Source organism: Gracilinanus agilis, chromosome 2 (genome assembly GCF_016433145.1).
Source record: "Gracilinanus agilis isolate LMUSP501 chromosome 2, AgileGrace, whole genome shotgun sequence".
Lineage (NCBI taxonomy): Eukaryota > Metazoa > Chordata > Mammalia > Didelphimorphia > Didelphidae > Gracilinanus > Gracilinanus agilis.
The window spans coordinates 610402311-610424218 of record NC_058131.1 but is presented as its reverse complement, the minus strand read 5'-3'; the positions used below and the strand labels follow the sequence as shown (position 1 = coordinate 610424218).

The 21908-nt window shown below is 38.4% G+C and overlaps 1 protein-coding gene across 1 annotated transcript in view; it reads right to left on the bottom strand.

Annotated features, from left to right (window-relative positions):
* Positions 1 to 21516, bottom strand: part of SEC11A (SEC11 homolog A, signal peptidase complex subunit) — a 41843-nt gene extending 20327 nt beyond the window's left edge. The window contains exons 1-2 of the mRNA XM_044662521.1: positions 21421 to 21516; positions 6648 to 6757 (exon numbers count right to left, since the gene is read on the bottom strand). Coding sequence (XP_044518456.1) covers positions 6648 to 6757; positions 21421 to 21471 — 161 coding nt within the window. The 5' untranslated portion in view covers positions 21472 to 21516. The remainder of the gene's footprint in view (positions 1 to 6647; positions 6758 to 21420) is intronic.
* Between the last annotated feature and the right edge of the window lie 392 nt (positions 21517 to 21908).

Genomic DNA, 21908 nt, shown 5'->3' with positions numbered 1-21908 from the left:
AATGCTAGAAAAGATAAAACTTAAAGAGTACTGTGGCATAAAAAAATCACAAGGTTCTTCCTAAAGAGGCTAGATTTGGACCTTCTGAAGAAAACATATCCCATTCTCCAAAGAACACCAAGGAACGTTCATTAGAACCAACAGGTGCAAAGCCAGGACTGGACCACAGAAGAAATTAGTAGTGGAAGTTTCTAGGGAACCAAAGAGAGAGAGAATTGCTGCCACAGGGAACAAAAGAAGCCACATGCATACCTGATACAACAAAAGATATGCCATCTTCTGAGAACATACAGACTAGATGTAATTGAGATATATCAAACCTGTCAACCACTACATCTTCAATACATGTTGGAATAAAGAATAACAGCACCACCAAGCTAGAAAGAATCTCTAGAGATGATAAAGTTCTAGATTAGAAACTGGGGTGGGGCAAGGGGACAGCTAGGTGGCTCAGTGGATTGAGAGCTAAGTTTAGAGATGAGAGAGAAATGGGGTGTGTGTGTGATTGTGTGTAAAAAAAAAATCTACAAACCTGAAGCAGAGGTGGGTATTTGAATGAAAATAAAATTAGAACTATAGGAATATACTACCTACCTCATGACCAGAAGGGAGAAATGGAGGATGAGTTCTCAATTCCTCTCTTAAAACTGTTAATAGATACAACAGACCTTTATTGGGAGTCTCCACTCCCTAAGTATCTAATGAAAGCTGACCATTCAATTATCTGAGGACTTTTTCTAGTGATAATTTCATTTTTTAAAAGGAAGAAGTATGGGGGCAGTTGGGTAGCTCAGTGGTTTGAGAGTCAGGCCTAGAGACGGGAGGTCATAGGTTCAAATCTGGCCTCAGTCACTTCCCAGCTGTGTGACCCTGGGCAAGTCACTTGACCCCCATTGCCCACCCTTACCACTCTTCCACCTAGGAGACAATACAAAGAAGTTAAGGATTAAAAAAAAATATTAAAAAAATAAAAGGAAGAAATACAATAAAAATTGTAGATTTGTTCTATTCTCACCTACAAGAAAGAACTAGTGGGTTGGGAAGATTATTAGGAATTAGGGAGAAAATGACCCTGTTGAGTTAAAATTGTGATCTATAAGGAGGAGAGCTCCAGGCACGGTCCAAATTAAACTTTAAAAGTTTAAAGAAGCAGATTTCAAAAAAATTAGGGCAAAACCAGTTCTGGCATGATGACTTGATTCTAAGTCAGGGGTTCTTAACTTTTTATGTCAAGGACATCTTTAGCAACAGGGAAGCCCATAGCAGAGTAAAATTTTCAGATGTAAAACATACAGGATTACAAAGAAAACCAATTATAATGAGAGATTTAAATATATGTGTGTGTATATGTATATATACATATATAGAACGACATAGATATATATAGTTCATGGGCTCATTAAGAACTCCAGTTCTGAAATAAAAAACTGCCCAAAGGAGGATAGGAATAGAAGACTCTTAAGAAGGAAATTCTGATGACATGATCCCAATGAAGAAGAAATGGGGGGTGAGGGAGAGGGAGGGGAAGGAAAGCAGTTAAAGAGAGAGATGGTTGCACAGGGAGTGCACAGATTTTAATTATTTTTATTTATATATATATTTAAACCCTTAACTTTTGTGTATTGGCTCCTAGGTGGAAGAGTGGCAAGGGTGGGCAATGGGGGTCAAGTGACTTGCCCAGGGTCACACAGCTGGGAAGTGACTGAGGCCAGATTTGAACCTAGGACCTCCCGTCTCTAGGCCTGACTCTCAATCCACTGAGCTACCCAGCTGCCCCTGAGTGCACAGATTTTAATAGAATGTACAAAGGTTTATGCTAAGGACAATTACAAATGCCTGACACTAAGCTAAGGCACTTGAATCATATCAAGAAGGCTAAAGAGTAATGAAGGCTAATGAGTTGAGACTTGCAGAAACTGCTAAGAACAACAAAACCTTTATAAAAGCAATGTTTGAAGTGAACCCTCCCCCTCAAAACAAAACATAAGTCCAGTATACATCAATGAGGAAGTTCTAATCTACTCCTTTTTTTGTCAAGGAGAACTGATCTGATTTTTTAAAAAAGTCCTTACCTTCTGTCTTAGAATCAATATTGGGTATTGGTTTTCAAGGCAGAAGAGCGATTAGGGCTAGGCAATGGAGGTTAAGTGACTTGCCCAGAGTCACACAGCTAGGAAGTATCTGAGGCCACATTTAAACCCAGTATTTCTGATCTCTGGGCCTGGCTTCAAAATTCATTGAGTCACTTAGCTGCCCCCATAATGAACTGTTAAAAATGAAGTAGTAGTGTTGGTTCATTAAGAACAAGTAATGTCAATCTAACCTCATTTCCCTTTTTGTCAAGGTTACTAAACTGGTAGAACAGGAAAATCTGTTAAGACCAGTATATCTGAATTTCAGCAAATCAATTAACAAAATCTCTCAGGAACTCCTTATGGGGAAAATGGAGAAGTGTGGGCTGGCTAGCAATCTGTTTAGATGGAATCGTAACAGGTTAAATTAAAGGACTCAAAAGAATGGAGAATGAGCTGTATGGCCCTGTTCTGTTTGTCTGACATTTCTGGCAATGTCTTGGGAAGATTCATTTGGCAAAATTACAGATGACAAAGATGAAAGGGACAGCTAATAAGGTGGACGAAAGACTCAGAAGCTAAAAGACTCAGCTGACTTAACAGACTGTCTCTAACAAGAGGTCATTTAGTAAGGATAAATGTGAAGTCTAGCATTAAAAGGAAAAAAAAAGCGTTTCCCAGAAGATTTGGCTAGCCAGCAGTTTACATGCAAAAGAACTTTGAGATTCTTATTGATTCCAAGCGAAATAAGAGCCAACAGTGAAAGGGTTTGCCAAAAAAAGCTAATTTGACCTTAGGATGGCTATATTAATAGAAGTATAACGTCCAGAACAAAAGAGCATTTGCATTCTGATCAGATGATATATGGATAGTGTGTTCTGGGTACCAAATAAGGGACACTGATAAATTGTAATATGTCTATTGAAGGAAGACCAACATGCTTTGTAAAAGGACCCAAAACTATGGTATATAAGGAATGTAAGTTGAAAGAAAAAGAGGTTCAAATAGGTTTGAAGAAAAAGATGATTTAGTGGCAAAATATGTCTGAAAGACCTTAAAATGGAAGAAAGATTAAATGTGTTCTCTGTGTTCCAGAATGCAGACAACAGAACCAAAAGGTAGAAGTTACAGAAGCAGAATTTAAGACCAACAGACTAAGGAAGAATTTCCTAAGAATAAAAATTGTTCAAAAATAGAATATTTTTATAATATAATTTATATTTATAATATAAATGTTTATTGATTGATTAAAGGGGAATATTAATCAATCAACAAATATTTATTAAGTGTCTTCCAGGATACGAAAACATGTAATCTGAAATGTCTTCAAAGACAGATTGGAAGTAGACTCTGAAGTATATTAAAAGCCAGGTTGAGGATTAAAAAAAATAAAATTATAGTAGAGGCAATCAGGGAGACTCTTAAATGATTTTTCAAGGTAAGAAGTAATAATGGTCAGACCTATGCCTTATGAAGACTATTCTGGTAATCTTGGAAGGATAAATTAGAAGAGGGAAAGACCAATTAGGAAGCTATTATATAGTCCAGATAAGATGTGATAAGGGTCTGGTTTAGGGATAGTGCTATAGGGCAAATATTTGAGATGTTGTAGAGGTAGATCAACAAACTTGGCAACTAATTAGAATGAAGAGTGAAAGAAGAAAACAACCCTGACTGAGATTGTGAACCTGGATAACATAATCAGGGAAGGCTAGAGGAGATAACACTTCTTGGAGAATAGTTATGAATTGTGTTTTGGACACATCATAAGAGCAAGAATTGTTGGTCTTGTTGAACAAAAACTTTCTGACTTGACCTCAAAAGGAAAGGAAATAGTCAAAGCAATCTGCCAGGAGCATCCACATATTCAAAGGTAGAATTCTAAGTAGCAATAAAATTGTTATAGAATTTGACTGGAAAACAAATAAAAAATGAACCAGTATGATGTGGTATCTCAGAAACCCTCCTTTTTTTTCCTTCCATTTCTGCTTTATGTTCTGGTCTCTGTTACCTGGCTTGTTCCCTAGCTCACTTGACAAACAATATTTAGTCCAAAGGTTTAAACTGAGTTTTCAATACAATTGCTATCACCCTAGTCAAAAAGAATTACTCTCACATATATATTTGGGAAAGAAAGAGTCAATGGAAGATGTGAGTTTCACTGGAGGGATCATGACTGAAACAGTCCTAGACACCAAAGAATCTGGAGTTACCTCTCTACAAATAACTTCCCTTGATTTCACTCCTTTTTCTTTTTTATTTCCAGAGCATCTATTGTTTACAAACTCAATCCCTCTGTTTTATTCAGTTCTGTTTCCTGGTTACAAAAATTCTTAGACCTTTAATCACTTTATCCAACTTTACTTCTAATCAGTATAGGTCACTACTAAGAAGGCAAAACTCAAATGGACAATTAAGAACCTAGAATCCATTGGAAACTTCATTAAAAATAATATACTGTCCACAAACCCCCAAGGAGGTCACTGACAAAAAGAAATGCTCTACATACAGCATTTTTTGTGGTAGCAAAGAACTGAAAATTAAATAAAAGCCCATCCATTGGAGAATGATTAAATAAAGTATGGGATTTAAATGTAACTGAATACTACTGTGCTTTAAGAAACAACACATATGATGAATATGGAGAAGCAACGAAACCTACAAGTTTATGCAAAATGAAGTAGGCAGAGTCCAGAAAACATTATTGTATATACAATGGGTACAACAATATAAATGGAAAGAACAACCATCACAAAATAATTTAAAACCAAATGTTTCAAAATTACATAGATCAAGCTTTGTCCCAAAGAAGAGCTATAAGAAGACAAATCTCAGCACCTTCTTCATAGGGTGAACTATCTACAACTGAGGAGAATTTCATGTAATGTTAGATTATTTACATGGTATGATTAGATTTTTGTCTTTGTTTTAGAGTTGGCTCTATAATAGGAAATAAATGGAGGGATAAGGGGAAATTTTAGGCAATGTGCTTAAGATCTTAAAGGAAAAAGGCTAGAAAAATTAATATGAATGAGTAGCATTCTAGTAAACTTCTATGTTTGTGTATGTCAAAATATCCCTAGAAAATGTGTTTATACACATACACTAAGGATATTATATATGCTATATATAAATATATATACACACACACCTAAGTTCTCTCTTTCTCTAGAAACACATATAGTCTAAACATATATATTTACTAGAGTTGTTACTTATTTAAACTATTAATTTTAGCTTATTTCCTTTATGACCTTGAGTAAATATCCTATGACCAGTAATTATTAAACTGATTTCCTGGAAAATACCACTCTGAAATATTAAAATGAAACATACGTATACATTGTCCAAATGGTATATTTATTCATTTGACCATGCCAGAGTGGTATTTTCCATGAATTCAGTTAAAAACTTACTAATCTTAGTGCTTAAGATCATAAAGGAAATAGTCTAGAGGAAAAATGCTGAATAATCAGCAGCCATAGAGAGCTTGGGTTCACACCCAGTAATTAAGAATGGAAAGGGTAACAGATTTTGGATGAAAAGATCCAAATTCAAGTCTTGGTTCTGCCACCTATTACTTGTGTGACCTCAGGGAGAGCTGGTCTACTGTATTCACTTCTCTGGATCTATTTTCTCATCTGTAAAATGAAGGATTTGGACCAAATGATTTCTAAGGTACCTTCTAATTCTAAACCTTTCATTCTAAGATCCCTAAGTAATCATTTCAAAAGAGTGCTGGGTTTAACAAAGAACATGAATAATTGTTACTGAAAATGGAAATGGATTGACCTTAAGCTTTTAACTTACAAAGTTCTAAATAAGATGTCCTAGTCTAATCTATTAGGAAGCCTAAAAATCCTGCCTTGCAAAGCTGGGGACAGAAATAATATTAATTTTTAAACAAGGGAAATAGGAAGAAGAGAATCTGTTGACAGTAAAGCATTATGGAATCTTCTAATTAAGAATTCCATAAAAATAGTAGTTTTAGGAGACACAGTAGTAATAGTAAACTAAATAGTACTACTTCAGTATCCTACCTTTTGCTACATAGTCTTTTGAAGTCGGTTTTTCTTAAAGTCTTAAAGACTTCCTTTAAAACCAATATAAGGGAGTAGCTAGGTGGCTCAGTGGATAAAGCCAGGCCTGGAGATGGGAGATCGATCTTGGCTTCAAATGTGGCCTCAGACACTTCCTAGCTGTATGACCCTGGGCAAGTTACTTAATCCTGATTGCATACCCTTACCACTCTTCTGTCTTAGAACTGATACTTAGTACTGATTTTAAGACATAGGTTAAGGGTATAAAAACACCACCAAAAAGACACAATGTAATAGCAGCCTTTATATAGAAAAGACACAGGGCCTCTTGGGGCTTCAGAGAAGGCAGGCAGCAAGGCTGCAAATTCTAACAAGTTATTACTAGCTACTAACTTTTATCTGGGCCCTCTGCAGAAAACAGAGGTATGCTCCCTAAGGAGTAAACATATGTTAGTTATCCAATACCTTTTTCTCTCCAGTAAGATAATCAATTTGATGTAACTCTAGACTTTAAAAAAAAGAAAGAAACAATTACCTGAGCACCACTACAATTGGGCTTTCACTTCCAGTTACTACCATTAGTCCTTTCCAGATCATTAAAGCTGAAGAGACGATCATCCCAAAGTTTAGAACTTGATAATACAGCTGTAAAAACAAGAGATTAGTTATGGCTATGCCTATGAAAGAAGATTATCTCATACCTATGACATAATTTCAGTTTCTAAGCAGTTGCCTTAAGTGGATCACTGAAGATACATACCAGGTTTTTTTGCCTATAGTTTTTCTCCCCCCCAAAATTCTTTATTTCCATTCCCACTTTCTTCACTATCAATTTCCCATTTAGAACAGCAGCCTCCTAACCTGGTTTCCCTGCCTTTAGTCTTTTCTCATTCCAGATCTTTCCTGCTTATCAATGTAAGATCAAATTTTTATCAGGCCACACATCATTCAAAAACCTTCTTTGGATTGCAGGACAAAGCATAAACCTTGGTGTTCACAACTCTCCAAAATCTGAACTCTACTATTTTAACTGTTTACCTCCTACTAGTACTCTACATGAACTTTCTAGGTGGCTCAGAGGTTAGAGTATTGAACCTAGAGCGAGGAAGGCTTCTTTTCAAATGTAGTCTCAGCCAATTACTAGCTATGTGGACTTGGGCAAGGTATTCAACCTTTCTCAGCCTTAGTTTCCTCATCTGTAAGATGGGGATAACAGTACCTTGCTTTCTCAGTTGCTGTGAGGACAAAAGGAGAATATTTGTAAAGCTTTGCAAACCATAAAGTGCTTTACAAATCCTATTATAACTTCAAGCAGACTGAGTAGCCATTCTCTATGCCTCAAGCACACCCCAAATATGTAGCTTCACCTCTGTGCCAATTATTTTCTAAAGCTGGAATACTCTGTGGATCACATAGTTTATTTTCATGATACCTGACATTTACCTGATGCTTTGGAATTTTCTATGTATATTCAGATGTATCAGCGTCGGTGAACCATTTAGAGAATGTGTGCCCAAACTGTACCTTCAAGCTGCCTGTGAGTCCCCCAGAGAGCAGAGGAAGTGCTCTTTGGGCTGCTGAATGGGGGGATAGGGGTGGCGGTGGTGGCACGGGGCACATGTGAAAATTGTCCTCAAGTATGGTGGAGAGGGGGAACAGAGCAACCCTCTCTGGCACACTGAGGCACCTGTGCCGTGTCTTCACCAACAGATACATCATCTCCTTTGAGTCTGTAACAGCCAACAATCAGCTACTTTTGGGAAGTCTTTTCAGAATATCTTTCTTCTTTTGGTTCACTTAGTATCTATTGCTTCTCTGGCACTTAATCCTAGAATTTGTTAGCTAGAAGGGCCTTAGAGATAATCTAATTCCCTTAGATAACTGGTCCCTATTCAATTCCCTTAATTTTATAAATAAGGAAATGGAAGTCTAAAGTTAAATCATTTGCCCAGGGTCCACAAAGCTATAGTAGGTCCTGAACTAGAACTCAAGCATCTTGACTTCCAAGTGGTGCTTTTCCTTCAATACTGTATCATATACATAACTGATTTCACTTTGAAGGTTTCCAAGGGTCAGGGACCATGTGTGACTATTACAAGATCTAGTGAAGCACCATGCTGGCCCAGGCAGTGTATGCTGTTTATAATGATGATTAAGAATATGTGTGTGTGTGTGTGTGTAAAATGGATGACATGTACATTCTAGGTGTTCCCACAAATGATTATAAAGTACCAGCTAAGCTTTATCAGTTTTTTTGTAATGCAACTATTTTCAAAAAGAGGTGCTGAATAAATAAACTGAACATTTAAGAACCTCAAGTTTATATTACTAATGCAAATAAATGAAAAATTTTTGACTTGCAAAAGAAAAGCACCTATAAAGTTGATGATACTCCCTCATAACATCTCTTGCATGATTGTCTTTCATTGTCATTTAATCTTTCATAAGCATATGTGTAATCTCAACTGGACAGGGACTGTACATTTTCCTTCTTGGCAACTCTTCCCACAATGCAGGACATTAGCACAAATCTGTGCTCAAATCCTATTGGGGCTCCTTTGGTCAGGAGGGGGAAGGAACCTTAAGGATAATTTGATCTAACCTCCATGTGCTGCAGGAGAAGAAAAGTAGGGTCCACAAGTTAAGGGACTTGCTTAATGAATTAAAGATGAGAATGGGCAGCAAGAAGCAAGGACATATGGTGCTTTCTGGATAATTATCATTATTTAATCAGCATTTAGCCCAGACCATTTTCCTTAGCCTTTTAGGCCAGTCTACTAATGAATTCCCAGAATATCTTCTAGACCTTATAATCTGTCAAATCAATCAATGAGTATTTAGTGTTCCATACAATCATCTTACAAAGTAAGGGATATAAAACTGGCATAAAAGGGAGACCCTATCTTCAAAGAGCTTACAATCTTCTTGGGGGGAAAAAGTCTAATATATAGTACAGCCATTAAGTACAAGTAGAAGGGCAGATAGGTAGCTCAGTGGATAGAAAGTCCGGCTTGGAGAAAGGGGGTCCTGAAATCAAATATGGCCTCAGACCCTTCCTAGCTGTGCTACTCTGGGCAAGTCACTAAAACCCAATTGCCTAGCCCAGTGATTCCCAAAGTGGGTGCCACTGCCCCCCTGGTGAGTGCTGCAGTGATCCAGGGGAGGCGGTGATGGCCACAGGTGCATTTGGGGGCGGTGAATAACTGTAAGGGGGCAGTGATAGTATGTGACAAGGAGTACTAAGTAATATTTTTTCTGGAAACGGGCGATAGGCCAAAAAAGTTTGGGAAACATTGGCCCAGCCCTTACACTCTACTGCCTTGGAACCCAAGTATCAATACTAAGACAGAAGGTAAGAATTTTTTTTTTTAAATTACAAGGAGACCTGGAAGAGGAAGACATCAACATATCAACAATCAAACAAATCAACAATCAGAATGGAAGTTGGGACCTGAATTGGGGCCAAAAGAACGAGACTTTTCAGATTTTTTAATGCTCTAAAATATTGATTCTGTGATAGGTATATAGGCAGAGAAAAAAGTAGGGAGCATTTCAGCATTCTCCTGGATGAATACACTGGAGGAGTGGGATGAGAAGGACAAGAAGAAAAGCTTTATTAAAGTGGAAGGTTTATGCTGGGAAGCAATGACAGATAGATGCTTGGTAAAATAAGGCCATAATATTCAGAGGGTTTTAAGTGCTTGATTAAACTTGGACTTGATTTAAAGATGAATTAGGAAACCACTGTATGTTTTTGAATAAGGAAATAAATGGAAAGAAAGTGACTTTTTATATAGTCTGACAGTTATAGGCAGGACAGATTTGAATAGGGAGGTTGGCTGATATCTTTCATACTCAAGAGGATCAAAAGTGACATCATTTTGGTGGGGTCAATGTATAGTCTGTCCAACTGTGGCTTATTAGCTTGTTAAGATCTACCAAAGGATAACCATAAATAGACTGCATGAACATTTAGGATAGAGATGTTCTAAATTTGTGTAGCTCACATTTTATTTTTGAGCTAATGAAATTCTGCTTTGCTCATAGAGCACATTATCTTCTTTGATGTGGTCATGCCAAACAAGATGGTCCTGTGCCAGTGTCTCCCATGTTTTACAATCAATACCAAATTTCTTCAGAGACCTTGAGAATGTTCTTGTATCACCTCTTCTGATCTCTGAGTGCTTGCCATGTGTGAATTCTTGGTAAAACAGTCTTTTAGGCAAACATATGTTTAGCATTCAAACAAACATTGCCAGCCCATCAGAGTTGTATTCTATGTTGTACAATCCAAATGACTAGCACTTCAGCTCAAGAAAGCCCTTCAGTATCTGGATCCTTATTTTGCCATTCAGAAGCTTCTTAAGACAATTCAAATGGAAGTTTTATGAAAACCACAGAAAACATGAAAAGGCCAGCAGATGACATAGAAAAGGTTTAGAAACTCAGAAATACATAAATTAAAATATAGTTTGTATAATATCAACATATTTTATCTTTTAATACCATAAATAGTAACAATTTCTTTTTTAAAGTTAAAGCTTACAAAAAAAATGTGAAAGGCAGTAGATGATACACAAAAACTAGAAATGTAGAGATATCTTAAAAAGTTTAGTAGCTCATAAATGTATATAAGGTACTACAAACACCCCATAAAAGACAAAGAAAAAATTCAGACTTCTTTGGGTATGGAGGGCCACTAACCCCCATGTTGTGGAAGGGATGTGCACGCGTGTGCGTGTGCGTGTGCGTGTGTGTGTGTGTGTGTAAGTGTAGATATAAAATCAGAATTTGAATAATAAGTAGCTCAAGTTGAATCTATGAGGGAAGATAATTTTTTCAAAGGAATGAAGAATGTAGGGCCAAGAGGTAAAGGGAAAGAAAAGAAGGGGGAAGGGAGGAGGAGAAAAAGGGAGAGGAAAAGAAAGAAAAATGGAATGGGAAGAGAGAAAGAGAAATAAAAGTGAGGAAGATTTAAAATTCTATTACATTTCTCTATCTTCAGGATTACTCTAACCACTTATCATTTGAGAAGATAAGGAACTCGGTATTCCACAAATGCAACTTATTTTGTGCAGCAAGTGTTTTGAAAAACTTGCATATAAGCTATGAGCTTGAATCAAAAACTAGATGACATTAACTAGATGAACCAGGTTTTTAAAAAAATGGTTTTATATAAAAACTTTCTTTCTCCTCCTTAATATTCTCCTTTTCTTCAAAGGAGTCAAAGGATACTCTAGTTCTAGAAGGGACCATAAGAGATCATCTATTAAGATTATAAAGAAACCGAGGCCTCAGAAAGTTAAAGTGACTTACCAAATAAGATATAATAAATTAGTTTCACAATCTACACTTTAATCCTAGTCTCCTCATTCTGGTTCTTTCTGTTTTTACTCTTCGCTATCATAAAAGATATATTTGGCCATTATCCTTCCTTACCTCCTGGCTCTGGATCAGCATGGCAGGTCAATTGCCACATTATATAATAGATATAAGTGATGTTTACCAATCTGTATTATTTTGGGAGATGGCTTATTTACTCTTCCTGAGGTTAGTGGAAAAGAGCCAGGATAGTGGATGGATGGCCTTTCACAAACAATTAAAAGTTTAATTTGGTATCACCAGCTTCTAGAGCACATAAAGAATTTAAGAGAAAGGGTGTGGCAAAATAATAAATACAAAGGGAATTCTTTATTCTCTTTGCCTATTTTGAATTAATCAACCAAAAACTTAAACACCCCTACTTAACACTAAGTGAGTTCACAAATCACTTACTTGGAGAGCTCCACCCTTTTAACTCGATCAGTCAGAAACTTATGAATCCTTTGATGAGTTTACACTCTCAGAGGATGAGAGGTGGATCCCACAGACACTGCCCCCCTGGGCAGTGCTAAGCAATTGGGAAGCTGTGATTGGCCCCTGTGAAGTGGAGGAAGGGATAGGAAGTGACATGGAAAAAGAACTATAAAAAGCCCTGAACTTCCTGTCTAAGGGGTCTTCAGTTTGAATCTTCGGCTGGTGACTTGCCTCTTGGAGGTGGCTTTGGACTGGGACTTCGGCTTCGACTTGGGACCTTGGCTCTTGGATCTTCTCCTTTGGACTTCATCTTGGGTGAGTGAGTAGCTGGTCTTCTCTTCCTGGCTTCTGGAGAGATTAGCTCCAGAGAGGCCTCCTTCTCCTGGAGGAGGCTGCATTGCTGGAACCTTTACATAAGACTCTATCGGGTCCTCTGGCTGAGGGTTAACGAACCCTGCTGGGTCTGAGTCAGACTCTAGAGCAACATTTAGTGTAATAGGCTAGACATTTTCTCTACTCTCTTCCTTACATTTCTCTACTTTCACTTTCCACCACTTTGTAAATAAAAGCTATTAAAAATCATTTTGAATTAAGCTATAATATTTTTAATTGGTGACCACAATATTACTTTAGAATTCTCATACTTTAATCAAACCCCTAAATTTAATCCCTACATAACTGACATTTATATATTGTTTTAAGGTTTGTGATACACTATATGTTACTTATACTTCATGTGGCAAGCAATAAAGTACTATCTCAATTTTATTGATAAGGAAACTGGAACTCTCTAAGAGAGCCAACTAACAGCTTGGAACAGTAAAGAACAATAATTTGGAAGGAATGGCAGCTTCAGTCTTAGCTGCCCCTTTTTAGCTCTATGGCCCTGAGCAAGTCAGTCTGCCTCCCTAAGTCCAGTTAGCTCATGAAAGGCTAGACTTGTTAGCTTCTGAGATCCTATCAGTTCTAAATCCAGGATTCTAGACTTCCTAAGAAGCATCAAAACTGGGATTCAAACAAGTCTTTCCTAAATTCAAGGCCAGCCCTCTTTTCTTTTCTTTTCTTTTCTTTTCTTTTTTTTCTTTTAAAACCCTTACCTTCTCTCAATACCGTGTATTGGCTCCAAGGCAGAAGAGTGGCAAGGGTAGGCAATGGGGGTCAAGTGACTTGCCCAGGATCACACAGCTGGGAAGTGTCTGAGGCCAGATTTGAACCTAGGACCTCCTGTCTCTAGGCCTGGCTCTCAATCCACTGAGCTACCCAGCTGCCCCCTAGCCCTCTTTTCACTACAACATACCAACTCTTTCTGCATTATACAAAGAGAATGCTTGAGTTAATGACCCAATTTCACTATTCATTAGCTGTGGGACCTTGAAAAAGTCATTTGATGTCTCTGCACTTCAGTTTTCTCATCAGTAAAATGGAGGTATTACTTGTAGTATTTTTTTTAAACATTTGTATTTAATTAATTGCTTCAGAATATTTTTCCACGGTTACATGACTCATGTTCTTGCCCTCCTCTCCTCCCACCCCCCTCCCATAGCCAATGAGCAGTTCCAATGGGTTTTACGTGTCATTGATCAAGACCTATTTCCATATTATTAATATTTGCACTAGAGTGATCTTTTAGAGTCTACGTCTCCAATCATATCCCCATTGACTCATGTGATCAATCAGTTGTTTTTCTTCTGTGTTTCTACTCCCACAGTTCTTTCTCTGGGTGTGGATAGCATTCTTTGTCATAAGTCCCTCAAAAATGTCTTGAATCAGGTATTGCTGCTAGTAGAGACATCCATTACAATCAACTGTGCCACAAGGTATCCATCTCTGTGTATAAAAGTTCTCCTGGTTCTGTTCCTTTCACTCTGCATCATTTCCTGGAGGTCATTCCAGTTCCCATGGAATTCCTCTAGTTCATTATTTCTTTTAGCACAATAGTATTCCATCACCAACACCACAATTTGTTCAACCATTCCCCATTCGAAGGGCATCCCCTCATTTTCCAATTTTTTGCCACCACAAAGAGTGTGGCTATAAATATTTTTGTACTTGTAGTACTTCTATAAAGTTATCAGTATCAAATGAAAATATGGAGTGTTCTTTTGTTTTTGTTAGCAATAAACTACTAAGAAATTACAAATTAAAATATGTAAATACTTTAAAAATCTGATTTGATTTTGGAGGGGTGGGCATTCCTTCCACATATCTTAAGCATCCTACAGTCAATCTAGTGTTGAGAGTCTCTAAATGTAGCCAAGGTGGTCCCAGACAAATCTGTTTCTATTACCATGAGACTCAAGAGGAGAACTTTGGTGGGGAATAAGTTATGTGACAGTATACAAATTATAACAATGTTGAATGGAAGCTATTCTATTGTATATTTGTTTGGGCTTTCTTGAGACCAGATCAGCCTAAACAGCATTCCTAAGCACCCATAGAAACCAGGAAAGAATGTGTTTGTTGTACCAATAAACAGAAGTGTGGTAACAAACTCTAGACACATAAATTTCTGCAAGGTCCCTTTGGAATGCACATTTCAGGTTTTTCCATATATTATTTTTCTCAGTCTCCTTCTAACCCTTGCCCCAAAGGTGAATGGAATGTTTCACATATTTGGCAAGTGACAAATCTACTTTAAATATTTATAATGCAAACCTAGGTTTAACAGGCCATATCAATATGAACTAAAACTTACACTAATTCAGGATTACAATGTAATTATCCATAACATAGAATAAAGCACCTTACCTGTTACATTTATTGTGGTTACTGAATTACCAAATACAATGGCCTTTTCTTAATCCTCATTCTCCTTGCCCTCTGTGCATGCCTACTTTGACAATGTTGATCACCCATATTCTCATGCTCTCTAGGTTTTGGGACACTACTCTCTCCTGGTTTTCCTACCTGACTGTTCCATCTGTCTCCTCTGTTAGATCCTCATTCAGACTATGTCCTCTGATACTGATACTGAAGATGTCCCTCAGAATTCTGTCCTGGTCCTTCTTCTCTTCTCTCTCTGTACTACTTACTTCACTTGATGATGTTTTCAGCTCCCGCCCTTACCTGTCAGTTGACCTCCAGACTTGCATCTCTAGTTGTCTTTCAGACATCTAGAACTGGATGTCCAACAGAACTTAACATATCCAAAATGGAACTTGTAATCTTTCTCCTCAAATATATTCCCCAACTTTCCTATTACTGCAGAGGGCACCATCATCTTATGATACTGCCATCACACTGGTGCCTGGACCACTGATCAATCTGCCTGCCTCAAGTCTCTAAACAATAATCTATCTTCCATTCAGAAACCAAAGGGATTTTCCTAAAGCACAGGCCCAACTATACCATCCTCTCTTCCGAGTTAATAAAATCAGCTGGTGCCCTATCAGATCACCTCCAGGATCAAATACAAAATCCTGTTTGGTGTTCAAAGCCCTTCATAACTTAGCCCCCTCTCACCTTTCCAGTTTGTATATTTAACCTTACTCTCTTCCTTGTACTTGGCTGGTCCATGAACAAGACACTTTAACTCTAGGCTCTGGGCATTTTCTCTAGTTATTTCCCAGGTATAAAATGTTCTCCCTCCCTATTCCCCAACTAAAATTCATCTTCTACAGGAAGCCTTTCTTACAAAGCTTTCATAATTCAAATGTTGCTCATCTCTTCATTATTTCCTATTTATCCTGAATATAACTCCTTTGCATATATTTGTTCACTTAATCTCTTCCATTAGATAATGAGTCCCCTGAGGGCAGAAACTATCTTTTGCTTCTTTCTACATCTTTTCTTGGTATATAGTAGGAATCTAATATTTATTGACTGACTGAATAAAATGTTATTTTTTGCTCATAAGTGATACCTGAAATATAGTATATTGTCCAAATTTAAGCACCCTCAGAATGAGTAAAAAGGGCATCTAACACCAATAAAAGCTGCTTGTGAACTATGCTGTCAGAAGGCCCTAACTTAGAGCTTTACTCTTAACACTGATTCTAAACTGTTACCTGATTTCCCAGTTCACTCTAGATTAGAAGAAGAAAATTAGCATTAGAGGTAGGAAAGGGAAAGATATAACACAAGAGAAACTAAAAAAGCAGAAAAATGAAACCAGGATGGTGAGTTCTATAGTTTTTTGATATGGCAGCCAACATATTAGCCTATAGCTCTAAGCCACCTAGAAAGTCTTGAAGTCAGAATAGTACAATTTAAATACTTATAATGATGAGAGCCTGTCTTCAAGAAAAATTGCTTAATGAACAATTTTTTGTTCATTGTTTATGAATAAATTATTTTTGAAAATTTTCTATCACAAATGGTTCATTAAGAAGTTTTACTTTGTTTATTTTAAAATTTTAAAACAACAAACTTTTGGTGCTTTCAGAGGTAAATATTACTTACTAAGGCACAAGAAAAATCTGAACATTACAATATTCTCCAAGTTAAACCTAATCTTATTCCAATATCTTCAATCAATGTATGTGGAGCATCCTTGTGCCTTTAAGGAACCTTACCATGAATCTTTCAGGAAAAGGAAGGAAAAAGCCCAAATGCAACAAAAGTTTAAATTAGTTAAAGGTCTGCAATTTTAAATGCAAATTAAGGTTTCCTGGCAGGAGAGAGCTCCAGTACTGAGGGCTCTGCAACTAAGTCATTCTAACCTTTTACTTCAAAATTAGCAAAATGTTTGCTTCTAGCCATCAGCTTGTTTCAGAAGGATTTGCAGGAGGGGATAGGCAGGGTGTAAAGCTATTTCACCAGAGTAGGGAACTTGAAGTGTGGAAATTCCATCCATGCACGTAGATCAGAAACTATTAAATCACAGTCTGGCTACTACCTCAGGGTCACAATGCATGGCTGGTGGAGTAGTGAATTGATCCAATCATTCTGGAGGGCAATTTGGAACTATGCCCTAAGGGCTTTAAAAGACAGCCTACCCTTTGATCCAGTCATACCACTGCTGGGTTTATACCCCAAAGATATAAGGAAAAAGACTTGTACAAAAATATTTATAGCCATGCTTTTTGTGGTGGCAAAAAATTGGAATATGAGGGGATGCCCTTCGATTGGGGAATGGCTAGACAAATTGGGGTATCTGCTGGTGATGGAATACCATTGTGCTAAAAGGAATAATGAACCAGAGGAATTCCATGTGAACTGAAACGACCTTCAGGAATTGCTGTAGTGAAAGGAACAGAACCAAGAAAACCACATACACAGAGAGAGATACACTGTGGCACAATTGAATGTAATGGACTTCTCTACTAGCAGCAATGAAATGATCCAAGACATTTCTGAAGGACCTATGAGAAAGGATGGTATCCACATCTAGAGAAAGAACTGTGGGAGCAGAAACACAGAAGGAAAACAACTGCTTGATCATATGGATTAATGGGGATATGATTGGGGATGTAGACTCTAAACCAGTGATTCCCAAAGTGGGCGCCACTGCCCCCTGGTGGGTACTGCAGCGATCCAGGGGAGCGGTGGTGGCCACGGGTGCATTTATCTTTCCTATTAATTGCTATTAAAATTAAAAAAAAAATTAATTTCTAGGGCGCTAAGTAATATTTTTTCTGGAAAGGGGGCGGGTAGGCCAAAAAAGTTTGGGAACCACTGCTCTAAGGGATCACCCTAGTGCAACTATCAATAATATGGAAATAGGTCTTGATCAATGACACATGTAAAACACAGTGGAATTGTGGGTCAGCTATGGGAGGGAGATAGAGAGTAGGAGAGGGAAAGAACATGAATCATGTAACAATGGAAAAATTTTCTTAATTAATCAATTAAAAAATTTAAAAAATAAACTTGGTCCCCAACTGCATAAGTACTAAGTTTCCTCCCTTCTAAAAGATACTGAGATATAATATTTAGAAATTACTCAGAGCTCTTCACCCAAAGGCTCTAGAATGTGTCTTTAGGGATGTTTTGCTTTATAACCAAGAGGGTTTTTTGTTTGTTTTTCAACCATCTATGAAAACATGAAGCTTAACTCGAGTATTGCTTATAGTCATGCACTCTAATTAAAAAATTTTAAAGCATATTCAGCATGTTTCAGTAGATAATGTACCACCTCTGGCAAACATGTGCCACATGACCCCGGCCAAGTCCTTAAACAGCGTCTCGGGTAGTTCTTGGACTATGCAAGTCAGAGATAGGCTCTAACATAGGTAGAAGCATCTCTTAAACTGGTAGAATTAAAGGCTTCCTGTCCCCAAAAGCATACACACAGTAAGGCAGAAAAAAATGTACTGCTATTTCAGTTTATCCATTAGAAATTAGGAAGAGCAACTGGAATGTTATTGTTTTTTATATATCTAAAAAAGATTATAGAATCTAATTAAAATCAAACAATCTTTAGAATTGCATTACAGATCTGTAGATGAAATTCAACATAACTTCTCAATGGTCACTTGGCAATGAAAAATAATGACTCAAAAAGTAGTTTTTAAGTTACATTTAAAGTGGTATGGTATCAAGGCTCCTGGAAGGGTTTAATTCTGTAGGAGCCCTAATTTTGCCATTATGCATTACTAATAATCCACAGTACTGAGAGGCACATGAGGAAATGCTACTGTCCAAACTACCACATCTTTACTTCCCCTTCCAGCTAAGAAATGGTTCCAAAGGGAAGTATGACATTATGAGGATTGGGAAACAGATGATATATGATAGGTTATCTGCTCCTCGTACATTAAAAAAGTAGCCTAGAGGAAAATTATGGGCTGGAAAACTCTGAATATACTTACAATGTTGATTTAAAAATATATTGCCTAGGTTTCTGGGAATTTCCAAGCCAGTTTTTGAGAAATTTTCAAATGAGATCACAGGGGACAGTTGGGTGGACAAACAAGAATCCTGGGTTCAAATTGGACCTCAAATATGTCCTAGCTGTGTGATCAAGTAACTTAACTTCAATTATCTACTTAGTATCAACTCTTATGATAGAAAGTAAGGGTTTAAAAAAATTAGATCATAGATATTTATTTTATCTATGAAAGTACATGACATTAAGCTATACTACAAGGTAGAGAGCATATTTTTAAAAAGGTAAGAGGAGAGGTGTACGAAATACTTCTCTGCTCATGCCATCTCAGCTGACTACAAAAACTAACCAATAAATTTATTAAGCATCTACTCTTTTCAATGTATCGAATTGAGAGGCCTCTACCCTTAAAAGAACTAGATAGACTAAGTGATAAGACAACTGAAATAACACAGTAAAAATAAATGTCTCATAGACAATGAGTGTTAGAAGAGGAGCTCATGTGGGGCTGAGGTAGTCATGAAAAGTCTTTGAATAATTTTTGGAGAGGATCAGAGAGAGCTTCTCAGAGTTATATAAGAAAATGCAGAGAGCAAAGAAAGCAGGAGATGACCTGACAGTAAATATACTGGTTTGCCTATGATAAGAGGTTCATTTAATAAGAGATAAAGCCATACAACTAGTACAAAGACAGATTATGGAAGACCCTCCCCCAATACCAGATTCCTTACTCCCTGTTTCTTGGTGTGATGAGATCAGTCTACCTTATACGCTGGCATTGAAATCAATTTAGTGACCATGTTTCCTTTTGTTTAAGTAGTAAGCTGGCAATCATGCCACATAAGCAAACTATGAGAGCAGAATATAGTTTAGCATTGTAAAAAAAAAACTTAACTGTCATTAATGAACCTATGTTTAATGAAATGCAAATAATTCAATTATGCAAATTTATGTGATTTGCATAATCAACACAAACAAAACTCCTTAGTTTTTCCTTTTTCTCATTTGGTTAGTTGTTCAATATCAATAATCAATGTTTGTGTCAACACTTCATTCTCACCTCATATAAAAATGACTTCATTTCTCAGGTACTCACAAAAGTCTACAATCCTGATAATCAGGACACTGTTTTCTCCTTGCCCTTCCTCTTTTGAGGGGTCCTTTTAGTAACTAGTGGTATCAACTGTTTCTTGGCAGTGTCCCTAGGTACAACTGAAACTTTAAGCCACCTCAGTCTGAAAGCAACTATAGCCATTATGGTGTTGCAGGAAGCAAAGGAAACCTATTTATGGAGTGGGATCAATGGGGAGAAGGAAAGATTGAAAATAGGCTTTGGGTTTCTATCAACTGGGAGTCGAACAGAAGATGGGACTGAAACCTTTCTTAGATGTGTGATCAGGCCAGGTGAACTTCTTGCCCCACTCCCATAATCCAAGGAAACTGAGAAGTGTTTTCCTCCTCCTACAAACTGTAATAGCAGTAGAAACAAGAGAGCAGAAATGATTTCATTAATAGTGATAAATCCAAGTTCCTCAACGCTGAGCTCTGGAACACTATCTAGTGATATATAAATGGGTTTGCAGCAAGCAAAAAAAAAAAGTCTACACTGTTATGGCTTGATGATTGTGTGCATTAAACACCAGTATTAATCATCTTTGATAGCTGCATCTAGTAGAAAGTTCAATCAGACCAATACTGAGTGAAGTCTTATCATTTAGACAAAAAGGAAGAATTTAAGCTTGTAATCTGGAAGCCAAAGGTCAAGATCTTTGGAAGCTGATACAGAGTACCTGAGGACTTTCTAAAGTGCTGCATTTATCTCCAAGAGAATACAAGGTCACATTTGATAATTGCTCCAACTCTGAATCTTAAAAGCAGCTGAGATACATGTGTAAATAACTATATGGCATCCCAAATACTACATCATGCACAGATCCATTGGACCAGTATTAAATAAGGGTTTGCTATTTTGTCAGAGATGAAGGATTTAAATTTTCTGCTGTGCTCAGGACACAGGGAGGCATCCCCTGAATCCTGCAACTGACGGCCACAGAAGGGATGCTGCAAAGCAGTTGGGCTTGGGGCCAGCATTCCCAAAGGCATCTTTTGCCCAGTGGCTCCTGGATGCTCTTGGGAAGGAGATGTGGGGTCGATCCAACCTGGTATATTCAGCCACTCACCACACACTGGTCTCTAGACCAGCACACTTCAACGCTCACCTTACTGGCTGAACCCTAAAGACCCCGAGGAAGTGGAGAAAGTTGGGTTTGGGGAGTTCAGAAACCAAAATAGAATCGTATAATGTTAGAGCTGGAAGGAATCTTGGGGGCCACCTGATCTAGTCTTCTCATTTTACAGACAAAAGAAAATGAGACCCACAGTGAAGTGACTTGCTCAAGGTCACACTAGAGCAAAGCCAAGATTTGAACCCAGGTCCTCTGCTGCCATGTCCGGGTCACTTCCACAACATGGGTGCCTCTTAACTAGGGGGCAACGAAGAGCAGACTCCCGCCCTACCGAGACAATACTGGGCCAGGCCGCAGAGAGCCTGGTCCCTGTCCGGCTTCCGGGAGCTCCAGACTGTCTCTCACCCTCAGGCGTCCAGGCCGAAGGTCGGCCCGGCTCTGGACTGCCCAAGGGGAGGGGAGAAGTCGGGAAAAGGAAAGGAGGTACAGCTGGAGGAGACGAGGGGCGGGATGAAGGGGAAGGCGGGCCCCGGGGCATGGGACCCGGCCGGCCTCACCTGCCGCTTGTTCATCCGCCGCACATCGTCCAAGAAGTCCAGGGACAGCATGGCGCGGGCGGGACGGAAGCGAGGGCAGCGGCCGGACCGGCGTGTAGGCGGTACACACTCAGAACCGCCCCGCCCTGGGTGCTTCACACTTCCGCTTCCGGGCTGCCGAGCCCACCCTGCACTGCAGGAAGGGGGAGGAAGACAAAGAGAAAAGGGGAGAACGTGCGACCTAGTCCTACGCAGGCCACTCCCACCCGGGACCCAACCCACAAGGCCCCGCCTTTCATTTAAGAGTCAGCGGGAGTCAGTGGACTGAGAAAAGTTGGGTGCTGGGAAGTCTACCCCACCTCCTCTGGCTTTGCCAATCAGCAGGGCTCATTCTTGGTCTCAGCTCTTCTCGGATTGGCTGAGGGGAGAGACGCTACTCAGCCTGGGGCCACGCATTCTTCGCCCTTACCTACCGGGGCTGGGTGGAAATGTTCCTGGGAGTTTCTAGT